This window comes from Corythoichthys intestinalis, chromosome 21 (assembly GCF_030265065.1).
Source record: "Corythoichthys intestinalis isolate RoL2023-P3 chromosome 21, ASM3026506v1, whole genome shotgun sequence".
NCBI lineage: Eukaryota > Metazoa > Chordata > Actinopteri > Syngnathiformes > Syngnathidae > Corythoichthys > Corythoichthys intestinalis.
The window spans coordinates 4,468,348-4,481,741 of record NC_080415.1 but is presented as its reverse complement, the minus strand read 5'-3'; the positions used below and the strand labels follow the sequence as shown (position 1 = coordinate 4,481,741).

The 13,394-nt window shown below is 38.6% G+C and overlaps 1 protein-coding gene across 5 annotated transcripts in view; it reads left to right on the top strand.

Annotated features, from left to right (window-relative positions):
- The window catches only part of tmem94 (transmembrane protein 94), a 115,895-nt gene that overhangs the window by 79,453 nt on the left and 23,048 nt on the right, over positions 1–13,394 (top strand). For all 5 annotated transcript variants that reach the window (XM_057825454.1, XM_057825452.1, XM_057825456.1 and 2 more), the window contains 5 exons: positions 4,011–4,200; positions 4,303–4,380; positions 4,463–4,548; positions 7,715–7,796; positions 8,257–8,417. In XM_057825454.1, the coding sequence (XP_057681437.1) occupies positions 4,011–4,200; positions 4,303–4,380; positions 4,463–4,548; positions 7,715–7,796; positions 8,257–8,417 (597 nt within the window). The remainder of the gene's footprint in view (positions 1–4,010; positions 4,201–4,302; positions 4,381–4,462; positions 4,549–7,714; positions 7,797–8,256; positions 8,418–13,394) is intronic.

Below are 13,394 nucleotides of genomic sequence, written 5' to 3'. Positions count from 1 at the left end.
AAATCCGTAAGTAAAAGTACTGAAGTACTTGCTTTAAAATTTACATTAAAAAGTCAAAGTATTTTCTCCCGATGCAAAAATGTAATATATATACTGTATATGTGTACTGTATGTACAGTGGGGCAAATATGTATTTAGTCAACCACCAATTAGGCAAGTTCTCCTACTTGAAAAGATTAGAGAGGCCTGTAATTGTCAACATGGGTAAACCTCAACCATTAGAGACAGAATGTGAAAAAAAAAACAGAAAATCACATTGTTTGCTTTTTAAAGATTTTTTTTCCAAATTAGAGTGGAACATAGGTTTTTGGTCACCTACAAACAAGCAAGATTTCTGGCTGTCAAAGAGGTCTAACTTCTTCTAACGAGGCTCCACTCGTTACCTGTATTAATGGCACCTGTTTTAACTCATTATCAGTATAAAAGACACCTGTCCACAATCTCAGTCAGTCACACTCCAAACTCCACTATGGCCAAGACCAAAGAGCTGTCGAAGGATACCAGAGACAAAATTGTAGACCTGCACCAGGCTGGGAAGACTAAATCTGCAATAGGTAAAACGCTTGGTGTAAAGAAATCAACTGTGGGAGCAATTATTAGAAAATGGAAGACATACAAGACCACTGATAATCTCCCTTGATCTGGGGCTCCATGCAAGATCTCACCCCGTGGCGTCAAAATGATAACAAGAACGGTGTGCAAAAATCCCAGAACCTCACGGGGGACCTAGTGAATGACCTACAGAGAGCTGGGACCACAGTAACAAAGGCTACTATTAGTAACACAATGCGCCGCCAGTGACTCAAATCCTGCACTGCCAGACGTGTGCCCCTGCTGAAGCCAGTATATGTTCATGCCTGTCTGCGGTTCGCTAGAGAGCATTTGAATGATCCAGAAGAGGACTGGGAGAATGTTTTACAGTCAGATGAAACCAAAATAGAAATTTTTGGTAAAAACACAGGTTCTTGTGTTTGGAGGAGAAAGAATATTGAATTGCACCCGAAGAACACCATACCCACTGTGAAGCATGGGGCTGTTTTTCTGCAAAGGGACCAGGACAACTGATCTATGTAAAAGAAAGAATGAATGGGGCCATGTATCGAGAGATTTTGAGTGAAAATCTCCTTCCATCAGCAAGGGCATTGAAGATGAGACATGGCTGGGTCTTTCAGCATGACAATGATCCCAAACACACAGCCAGGGCAACAAAGGAGCGGCTTCGTGAGAAACATTTCTCTTTCAATGGGAAAACCCATTGGCTGTGTATCAAATACTTGTTCTCCCCACTGTACTGTATATATATATGTACTGTATATGCATATATATACATATACAAAGCTCCGAGTCAATATTCAAAGAAAGAACCATGAAAACTTAGTTACTTGCAATTCACCATTAAGCTATCAGGTGCATACTGCCACCTACTGTACAAGAGTGTGTTGGTTTTTCTTGGTCAATATTTTGTTCACCTGCCTAATCTCCCTTGTACTTGTGTTGCTGCCTCTAGTGCTCAGTTATAGTATAGTTGCATGGGTCTTACCGATTGCGCCAGAGGCATGAAAACAAAACTATCAATTCTAAATGAGAAAAAAAACAAAAGTAAAATGTAACGCAGGTGACATTTTGAAAAGTAGTGGAGTAAAAAAGTACAGATAGCTGCTGTAAAATTTAGTGAAGTAAATGTAAAATGTACCACTTCATATTCATACTCAAGTACAGATACACAGAAATGTAAATAAGTACAGTCACAAAGTGCTTTTACTTCGTTACATTTAACCACTGAATAAGAACCAATAGTAATATTTGCTTGAAGTAAGTGGAATAATCTGACGCGTTAATCTGTTAACTAGTCTTTAACACTCAAAACAATATGAACAAAAATTATTTGACTAGATTTAAGAAAAATAATCTGATTAAGACGTTATAAATTTGCAGTGCAGATTGCAGTTGCAAACAAATTATTTATTATTTCTCTGTGGCCCGGTAGCAAATGAGCCACGGACTGGTCCCCGACCCAGTGGTGGGGGATCCCTGCTCTTCACTACAGCATTAACAAACGTGACTACTAACAATTCACCTTTGAATGATGAATGAACAATGCATTTGTTGTTCACACTTTAAAGTAATAACAAAAATAACCCTAAAAACAGTAATTCATTATTACTTACTAAAGCAACCTTTAAAACACAACATAGGAAAATGTTCATTAAAACATGTACAACCAAAAGAAAAACATCAATTTGATTTGTCTGTAGTTGAGACCCCATCCCCATCTGCTTCCATGGCTCTGCTTGTTTACTTCAAAGGCACTGGCATATGGAGGACCAGAGCTGCCAAAATGCTAAATAAATGAATAAAAAAATAAAAGTGAAAAAAAATTACGATAAATACTATACTAATATACTATAATAATATACTATAAAAAAGATAGTTTAGCATCATAAAAGCCTGTATCTGTTCAAAAACAACCCTCTCGATAATTTTCCCTAGGAATGGCAGATTTTGATATTGTCCTATAATTACTAATTGTTGTTGCATCCAGATTGTTTTTTTTTTTTAAATCTGTGGGAACTACTATACATAAAATATTTTTCTTACATCACTCTTGGTTTTATTGGATTGTTAAAATGTTTTATGGGTCACCCTGTATATGACATGAATTAAATATCAATAAATAATACCGTATTTTTCGGACTATAAGTCGCACCTGAGTATTAGTCGCACCAGCCATAAAAGGGCCAATGAAGAGGGGAAAAAAAACATATAAGTCGCACCGGCGTGTAAGTCGCATTTTGGGGGGAAATGTACTTGATAAAATCCAACGTATAGAACAGATATGTCATCTTGAAAGGCAATTTAAAATAGAAATTAGGGCTGTCAAACGATTAAAATTGTTAATTGAGTAAATTACAGCTTAAAAATTAATTAATTGCAATCAATCGCAATTCAAACCATCTACAAACTATGCCATATTTTTCTGTAAATTATTGTTGGAATGGAAAGATAAGACAAGATGGATATATACATTCAACATGTGGTACATAAGGACTGTGTTTATTATAACAATGAATCAACAAGACGGCATTAACATTGTTAACATTCTGTTAAAGCGATCCATGGATAGAAAGACTTGTAGTTCTTAAAAGATAAATTTTAGTACAAGTTAGAGAAATTTAATATTAAAACCCCTCTTAATGTTTTCGTTTTAATAAAATTTGTAAAATTTTCAATCAAAAAATAAACTAGTAGCCCGCCATTGTTCATGTCAATAATTACTTACACAATGCTCATGGGTGCTGAAGCCTATAAAATCAGTCGCACCGAAGCACCAGCAGAGGGCAGCAAAACTCCACAAAACACAATTAACAAGTGGGCATTTGACTGTACTGTCATTTAAATCTGTCTGAGCGGGGCATGTGCGTTAATTGCGTCAAATATTTGAACGTGATTAATTTAAAAAATTAATTACCGCCCGTTAACGCGATAATTTTGACAGCCCTAATAGAAATACAATCGAGAACAACATGCTGAATAAGTGTACAGTATGATAATCTTACATGATGCATGAACAACGGCGTGCAAACGTGGCCGGTATGTTAACGTAACATAGCTACTAAATTATTCAGATTACTATAGCATAAAGAACATGCTAACAAGTTTACCAAACCATCAATGTCACTCAAAAACACCAAAATAACATGTGAAATGATATGATAATGTTAATGATTTCACACATAAGTCGCTCCTGAGTATAAGTCGAACTCCCAGCCAAACTATGAAAAAAAAACTGCAACTTACAGTCTGAAAAGTACGGTACTTTTTAAAACCGTGGTGCCCCTTCAAAACTGATAATTGATAACTGTAGTGGTAAAGTAGTAAAAAAATGCCACACCTCTACTGTCCATATGATCAATAATGTATCGACACAGCATGACTGAAGACTGTGCACTTTTATGACGTCAACAATGACATCATCATGGTAACTAGCATTCATGCTTTCCCTCTGATAGTATAGCTCTAGATCCTCTGTACCCCTCCCAGTGTTCATGGGAAACATTGAGTTATGCCACCAAGGGTGCGTTCAACAGGAGCACTGAAGGTCTTTCCCCTTTGAGACTCTCAGGGCAACTTAACTGTCTCGGATGTGCTGTGACTTTTCACCAAGGAGAAAGTGTCAGCATGACCAAGCTCATTGAGCAGGTGCAACACACTCACACCACATACTTATTAGCTGTAAGTTAGGTTATGCAAGTGCATTAAACGTATTTTTGCTGTATTGGCTTTGGTTTGACTTTTTTTCAGGCACGACATACAACATACGGCATCCGCAAATGTTTCCTCTTTCTGCTACAGTGCCAGCTCAGTCTGGTCATCATACAGGTGAGAGAAAAAACTTGACAAACTTTTTATTTTGCTATACAGTAAATACGAGGTAACAGCAATTGAGCTGTTTTCCCTGCAGTTTTTAGCCTGTTTAGCTCAGCTCCCTCCGCCCATGAACACCACAGACATTCTCTGGCTCTCCTGCTTCAGCTGCCCACTGCTAAGGTAGAACCCCTTACAGTACTTCAGAACTTAAAAAGTGTTTTTTGTTTTTTTTGTTTTTTGTGTAAAGGAATATAAATATATATGCTGTATTTTTCAGACTATTAAGGGATGTGACTTCTTCTCCAGAGTTCTTTATATCTGAAATTATTAAAGGCAGGTTTGTTGTATTTTGTGGCGTTTGAGAGACCGTGAGGGTCAATTTGCAGTTTCATATTTTAAGCAGAAGAGCAGGCTTCTATTACTTCCACAGATAATGGCTAGTCATTATCTGAAATGTCATGCACAGGCGCACTGTTCTAACACAACTGCAATTAATCACATAACAACAAACTAAATAGCATAACTAGTAAGTAATGCAACTGCTGGAATACGAACTGAAGAAATAATTAGCACCGAACAAGAACTTTGAATTTTATTTACATCCTGTGCATGCTGGGAGACATGAGGCCAACAATATTTTACAGTTTAATGTCAGTAACTCATTTATAAGACACAACACTTGAACATAATTCACAATTTATTATAATATTTTTTAAAATTCGATGCAAGTTGCCAGTGTTGTTTAGGTCGCAATGAATTCTGGGTGCCACCGGTGCTGTCTTTAACAGCTCTGTGTTGCAATGACCTCAACCGTTCAGCCTTTCCAGATGGAGCCAATGCGAAACGAAAATAATGCACACTAACCAAGACAGAAGTGAAAATCAAACTGAAAATGTAGATAACATGCGGGAAGAATCTTTAGTTGGTCACGTTCGATGGTGTGTCTCACTGCCGCGGTGTTATATTTTTAGACGAATTTGCCAACGAGGAAGAGTATCAATTTACGTCGCCGCCCCTCAATACAGCGTGCATCCGAAAACATGGCACCCACCGTGTATCGTTTTATATTGTCGATAAAAACTATTTTTATAACTAGAATCCAAGTTTATAAAATTTCAACCCCATATAGATAGTACAGGTTGTGTTTGTAGATCTCTCCTCATTTTGTTGTTTTTGTGTCATTACATTAGCATACCGTAAACCTAGCCAGCCAGTTGTTCCGTTATATTTTTATTGTAGTGACTGTTCTTAATTGTCTGTTCCGCCCACAAAACTTGATGGGTAATTTGTTAGGGCACCATTACTGAGAGAAGTCTTGTTCACTAATGACCTGCCTGTCTTGGATTTGTATGATACGCAAGAGCAATAAGTGAAAGTAAAGGCAAGTGTCTCACCTGCCACATTATTTTAAGTTGCCCTCAAGATGAAATGTCTATTCTCGGGGTTGGATTTTATGAAATATATTTTCTGATGAAAATTCGACAGTGCAACTTAAATATGGCTTTTTCTTGATTGTCATGTATATTTTGGCTTGTGCGACATACTCGAGCGACGTACAGACTTAAAAATACGGTATATATATGCGATCATATCGACATACAATCTTTTCGATGTCCGACGTAAAATTTGACTCGTCATTTGTCTCGACATATGACGACATGCTCAAAACATAATGATTTATGACAGCTTCGCAATTTCATTATTTTTCCGCAAGACAGACGCACGGTGGATTTTCTTGTGAGATAAATCACTATGGGTTCCAAGAAGGTTAGTGCAGGTGGAGAAAAAAGGAAAAACTTACCATTGAAATAAAGAGGAAATGATCGTAAAATATAAGCGCGTGTTTTGCGTAAGTGAACTGGCTCGACAATATGGCAGGTCTCCTCCAACCTCCGTTTGCCATGAAAGGTGATGGCGCTTTTTTTATTTCCAATTTATTATTATTATTATTATTGCTGTAACATCGGCAAGTAAGTCATCAGCTTTGTCAGGTTTTTAATAATTTATTTCAGAATTTGTTCAGGACAACACGGCTACTGTCCGCCGTAGCCGATGCCAGCAACAACATGAAAAAAAGTTCCTACTCTGTCGTACCCATCTCTCTCTCATCAGTCCCACAGTGCGTTCAGGAACAGCATGCAAAACACAACTGCCCCATTAGAACCCGATTTGTTACATCATTATTATTATCATTCCGATTTGTTATGTTTTGCTATGTGTAATTTTTATTTGTAATTGTACCAGCAGTATTTATAAACTCATTCACTCCCAGCCATTTTCACCGGTGCAACCTCCTTCACTCCCGGCCGTTTTACTGGATTTTGACTGATTTTGCAAGGCCCACAGAAAATTCTGTTCTATTGCTATATAAACATGGAACCCACCAAAAGAAAGATTAGACTCTCTTCTTTCAGCAGGAAAAAAAGTAAGTTCATATCTTTTTTCATTCTTTAGAAATCAGCATTAAAAATAGCTTAGTTTGAACAATTTTCCAATTTCTGATGGAAAAAACAGAGAAATTGAGCTTTTTGTTAAAGCATACATTTCAAACATAACTTTGATTTTAACACAGCTATTTTTTGCTTTAGTTACATCCCAAACATCTGAATAATGTTTCCTTTTACAAAATAACATTAACAACAAGACAATTAGAGCTTTTGATAGCAAAGTAACAATTTATTTACACATAACTGAGAGATGACGCTGTTGTGGCTGCGAGAGCCAGGTAAACTTTTCCCTCATTGCCGCCTGTCTCATAAAGATGGATTTTTTTGAGTCTCTGCGGGGTCTGCTCGGCGAGCAGCACGGTCTCAATGGTATCGTCCGCTGCACCGGTGGTCCCGGTCGTTCTGCTCGGTCGTCCAACGCCTGGCATCCCGGGCGTTCTCCAGGTTGTTCTCGATTCGGTCGTCTTCCGCCGGCGCCCTGGCCGTACGTTGTCGTTGAATCGGGTTGCAGGTCTTACCAATTGCGCTACTGCCCTCCAGTGGCCAGTTTTATTGCTTTAAAATGGATTTTCAGCTTTGTGCTTTGGAACTAAATCGAATCAGAACCCAGTCTCTTGTTAAAAAAAAAATGTAAAAGACATACGTCTTTGGGACACTGAAACAATTAAAAATAGAACGTATTTATACGTTTTTGGGAGCAAATGAGTTAAGGGTTTAGCATAGGTTTTTGAACTGTGGAATGAATTCATTGATTTATAATGTATTCTTATGGGAAACCTGCTCGACATATGACCATTTCGACTTACAAACCAGGTCCTGGAACAAATTAAATTAATATGCTGTGGTACCACTGTATATATATTTAAAAATCTTTTTTTTCTTGTTGTTTTTTTAAACAGCCTGTCACTTCTGGGAAAGCCTCCAGATAGCTCAGTAATGACTGTTGCCACCGGGAAGAACCTTGATGGCATTCCAAAGAAGGTAGGATCTTTATAACTCTGAACCCACTATGCAATAGGTGACCTATCAGGGAATTTAGCTCTTTTTCCACTTCTTGATGCATACCATTGGTCAAAATTAAAGAGTGAACTGCTGTTTACGTCGATATTTTTTAAATCCTACTTTGTGGTTTTTCACTTTTCATGGGTGGAGGGATCACTGTATAATAAGATGTACCAAGAGCAATTTCACGTATTTCTGGGAAAGACTGGCTTTTATTTACTTTTTCCCAAGTATTACACATCTGAAAAATGAACTCCTGTGCTTTGTTAGATATGCTAAACAAGATTATTTCCTTTGGAATGCACATGATAAACGTGTTGTCTTTCACTTTAAACTTGTTTTGCATTGAGTTGCCAATGTCAATGCTAAAAACAAACGTTGGTCAGATTTTTTTTCATTTATTTTTAATACTTTCTCCTTTTTTATATTTTTTTACTAGACTCAAAACTACTTCCTTGGCTGTTTTGTTTTGAAGTTTGGCCTGACAATTTGTGCCTATTTATTGGCCTTTGGATTCACACTTCAAGAGGTCTGTCAAAGCGCGAACTTAACCACATTTGATAACGCCACTGGAAATTGCCTTCATATCCTTACAGCCAGGTAAGAGTTGTCAAATAACCAGATTATTAATAATCTATTCATTTATCAATGCCCTTGTTGAGTACAGTGTTGTTTTTGGAAGTCTTAGTCTTTTGGACGATAATAATTGTTAGTCTTAGTAATATTTTAGTCATCTCAAAATGTGTTTGTCTTCTTCTAGTTTTTGATGACGAAAACTCGAGACGAATTTTGTGTAGTTTTACTCTACGTTTATTAAAAATGTCTTCATCTGTAAAATTTAAAAATTTTACTCCAAAAATATATAAATAAATAAATGTTTTCAACTATTTTGAATGAACATTGACAGAGCACATATTGTAGTGTCTACAACAACAACGCCAATTTGGTGATAATACAAACTCAGCAGCAGAAAAACATTATTTTCAATTAATTATACCTACTTGGACGCCACAAACTGTATGTAAACAAAGTTGTCCGAGAGTTTAAGACAGGGATGGGCAAACTATTCCACAAAGGACCGCAGAGGGTGTGGGTTTTTGTTCAAACCCATTGAGAGGACTCCTTTTCACCAATCTGGTTTTTACAAGTGCAATCAGTTGATTGCAGTCAGGTGCTTCTTGTTTCTGCTAAAACCTCATTGGTTCAACTGTCTGTGCTGGATCAGTTGGAACAAAGACCGGGACCCACTACCCCATTAAGCCTGAGTTATACTCCCGCGTTGCGGTGACGGCGTAGCGACTACGGCGTCATTCGACATTCGATAGTTCTGCGGTGAGGGAACGCGTTGCTCTGTATTTCACCGCCAAGCCACTAGAGGGATGTGGCGTTATGTTTGTACGGTTTTGGGGCATGCTTGTTTACTTCCGCTAGTCGGAGAAAAATAAACAATGCAATATGGAACTCTTGAAAGTAAATATTCTGCTCATCAGCACTGAATAAATATTGAACATACAAATGTTGAGGGGCAGGCGACGCAGAAGACGGTTTTGAGGCGGTTTGGCCGACTTTTGATGCCGCACAGAGAGTCGGGTGGAGGGAGCTAACTGTGGCGGCTAGCTTCAAACTGGCGTCGAGCACTGCGTTCAAGGTCTGCAAAGCCCTCCAGCCCGATTTGTTTGCCGTGTCCTACAACCAGCCAGTGGGAAGCCATAGCAGATTTCTGGCGTCCAGGGAACTTCCCAAACTGCGTTGGGAGGCTTGATTTTAAAGAGCATACGACACCAGAAAAAAAGTCTTAAATGGCATTATTATGTGAATTAGAATCATATTTTGAGACGATTCGACCATATACAACAATTTAGCAAAGCGCAGATGACGAGAAATTAGTCTTTTAATCTGCCGGTTAGCCACGCCTACAATTATAGGGCTTTAGCGTCCCCAACAGGTGGATGACGTCAGCGGTAGACTAGGCTCATCGGTTTTACTATTCAGCCCATTGAGGGGGAATTGTTCAGGACGAGGAAAACGAGACGAAGAGAGCTGCAAAATGTCATTGTTTCAGTCTCTCTACTCCCAATATTTTTACAGGATATTCTTTTTATCCAAGTATTTTCCCCAATAGCTATATAAATGGCTTGAGAAGGACCAGTCAGCCCGTCGAGGGGGAACTATTCACAATGAGGAAAACGCGACGAAGAGAGCGGCAAAATGTCATTGTTTCTGTCTCTTTACTTCAATATTTTTACAGGATATTCTTTTTATCCAAGTATTTTTCCCCAATAGCTATATAAATGGCTTGAGAAGGACCAGTCAGCCCGTCGAGGGGGAACTATTCACAATGAGGAAAACGCGACGAAGAGAGCGGCAAAATGTCATTGTTTCTGTCTCTTTACTTCAATATTTTTACAGGATATTCTTTTTACCCAAGTACTTTCCCCAATTGCTAAATAAATGGCATGGTCATGACAAATAACTTGTGCTAAATGGAATATAAAATAATAAAAATCCATTTATTCAAGACGACATGGCAAAATTACTCCATAATGGTCAAAACAGTCGACTTTACCTTTACTGTCACACCTGCCGAACGATATTTTATGACACCTAAATCGGACATATGTCATTTCCCTTCCCCGGCTTCGGAGAATGTAAACAGACCAGAAGGAGTGACAGCTAGCCGACATGCTAACCCGAACCGAGGGATGTTTCAAAGTCTTCGAAGTGGAAAATCACACATAACTAGCCTGGATTATTTGACATGACGACCCGGTTGTCGAGTTTCTTTGCGGATCGGCAAACCGCCCGGCGGAGAGCAATTTACAGTTCGTTCCCTGGAGGAGGGTGGCTGGAATTGTTGTGTAGCTAACGTGCTAACAGCTAACTGCTAATGAGCGTGAGGATAGCTTTTTACATGCCTATCAATGATCAAACGTAAGTAGTCCTTTATTTAAAGGAATTTTATAGTGTTTACTTTGTAATCACTGTATTCGTATTTGACATAATACAAAACAAGATGTTTACTCACTTCCTTGTAAGTCCAATGGTCCCACAGTAAATATCCACGGTGAATGGGAACCTTTTGAAACTCCAAAAAGCCGCATACGCCTCTCCCGCATACAGAATGATTTTTCTGCAGCCGTTTGGCTGGCGTGATGCAAAAAATAAAAGTATTAATCCCCCAAATCAGCTGAATCCTTCGTCCTCATACACAACAGTACACTGTAGCGTGAAGAGGACGTCTTCTACCGTACACGTCACAGCGCCCTCCTCCTCAATGCGAGACCGAAGCCGGAAGTCACTCATTTTCCTGGCGCGGGATTCAAAAAACTAAATAAATATAGCGATCGCTTCCACACACATCCAAGCGGTCCATATCATTCAGGAGCATAAAATACCGCGTGTATTATGAAATAAACATGCTTTTTCGTGTCACAAGCACTTTAAGGTTATCATAAAAAGCACCGAGGCACTCTCAATCAGTGATGATGTATCGTGTGTGTGAACTGTCTGTTATTGAAAATTAAAGATCAAAACAACTTTTTTGACACCAAATCTGTGCTTTATTCTTTATATACTTGAAGTGTGACACGTAAATAAGTCACAGACTCACAGCAAACATATGTACACAGTAAATGATGAAGTGCACCAACCAAAAATACGACATAAAGTGATAAAAGTTGGCAGTTTTTGGCCGACTGGGTCACCGCTTCGTGTGGCCACTCGATTCCGACCACCCACGTCTCGGTGGTTCTTCCATTTATTTATTTTTTCGATCGCCGACCTTGCCATTTGGCAATCACAATAATAATTTCTTGACGAGACTTGCTCTTCGATGATACTCCCGTCGGCTTGGTCCATTTTTGCGTGTAGAAAACAATGTTTGATTCTATTGTACAATGGCGGTGTTTTCGCGGTAAACCGGAAACAACAGTCTGAGCAGACCAATCACAGTCCGTTTTCGCTACGTCTACGCGACGCGAAGGTTACAAAAATCGAGAGGTGCGCGTCAGGCTACGGCGTAGGGTCGTAACTCGATTCTTCCTTGACGGCGTAGGTCTGACGCGGAAGTATAACTCAGGCTTTAGGCTAATGCTAACGTGACCACTATGCTAAAGCTATGAGTTCCATTTAGTATGGAATGATCACTCAGCACAGACATCTAAAGGCTAAAACAACATTGCATATTCTCTTTGGCCAAGATAACAAAACAAATCCTATCGTGTGCCTTAGCCTTGAGACTGGAGGACATGGCACTGTGGAGGGGCGGGGGTTGGGTAGCATGTCACAAGAGTGACACAAGCAGACACTGCTACAATGGAGGCTAACTACATATAAAATGTCACACTTTGTGAACACTGACTAAAACTCGCGTTAGGCTCGTTATGTTTTAGTCTCCCAAACCGTGTATTTGGCTCGTAATTGTATTGTCGTGAAGAAAAGTGTTCGTTGACGAAATATTTTCGTTATTGTCATCGCCGACAAAACCAAAACTTTTAGAGTTGTTTTTTTAAATGTGTACAGATTAATTAAATTAAAATTAATTGTTAATTAATTTAATTAAAATTAATTATAATAAATTAAAAATGTTATGAACAACTAAATAGCTTAAAAAGGCTCCAATGGAAAAGTTATAAATTGGTTTTATGTTGTCGATGCAGCCGCTGAGCGCTGCACTTCCTTTTTTGACAGTCAATACAGTACAGTATTTTAAAAACTTGAAAATCTACTTTTGGACTGCAATCACAATGAATTGGATTGGACTGAATCATAATCTTACTGAATTGACATTGCGAGCCACTTCAGCACTCGAAATTAATATCTTAAGCACCCCCATGTACTGCAAATTGGACCCAAAGGGGTGCCATTCGTTTGTACTACGTTTCCAGTAGTTGTTGGGACACCCTTCTGTTATTGAGAGACTTGGTACACTTCATCTGCAGCGACAGAAACGCTGCGATTGAATTCATCACTCGAAATTAATATCTTAATATATATATATATATATCTAAATATAAACGATAACGGCACATTTGAAAATTTTTACAGCACAAATGTAGTATTAACAAATGGCACCATTTTGGGTCCATTTTGCAATAAATGGGGGCTGCGTGACATCACTGGAAATTAATATCTCAATATCTCAAAAACCATAGCAGCACAAACGAAAACTTTGCAGCACAAACGATTGACACAATTTTTAGCCATTTTTAATCAAAATGGGGGGCTGGTTGACCTCAGATCACAGCTGTCAAACCGATTCCAGAAAGGGCCAAGTGGGTGCTGGATTTATTTCCAACCGATACCGTGCAGAGAGTTTAACCAATGAACCTCCTACTGAAACAAGCAGCACCTGACAAAGTTTAACTGATTACACATGTAAAAGATCTGGTGAAAATGTGTCCTCTTCATTGGTTGGAAAGCAAACCTGCACCCACTTGGCCCTTTCTGGAATCGGTTTGACACCTGTGCCTCAGATCATCAAAAAATTGTTTATATCTCAAAAACGATAGCAGCACAAATGAAAAAAAATTCTGCAGAAACAAATGACATAATTTTAGGATAAATTTGCGTCTGATG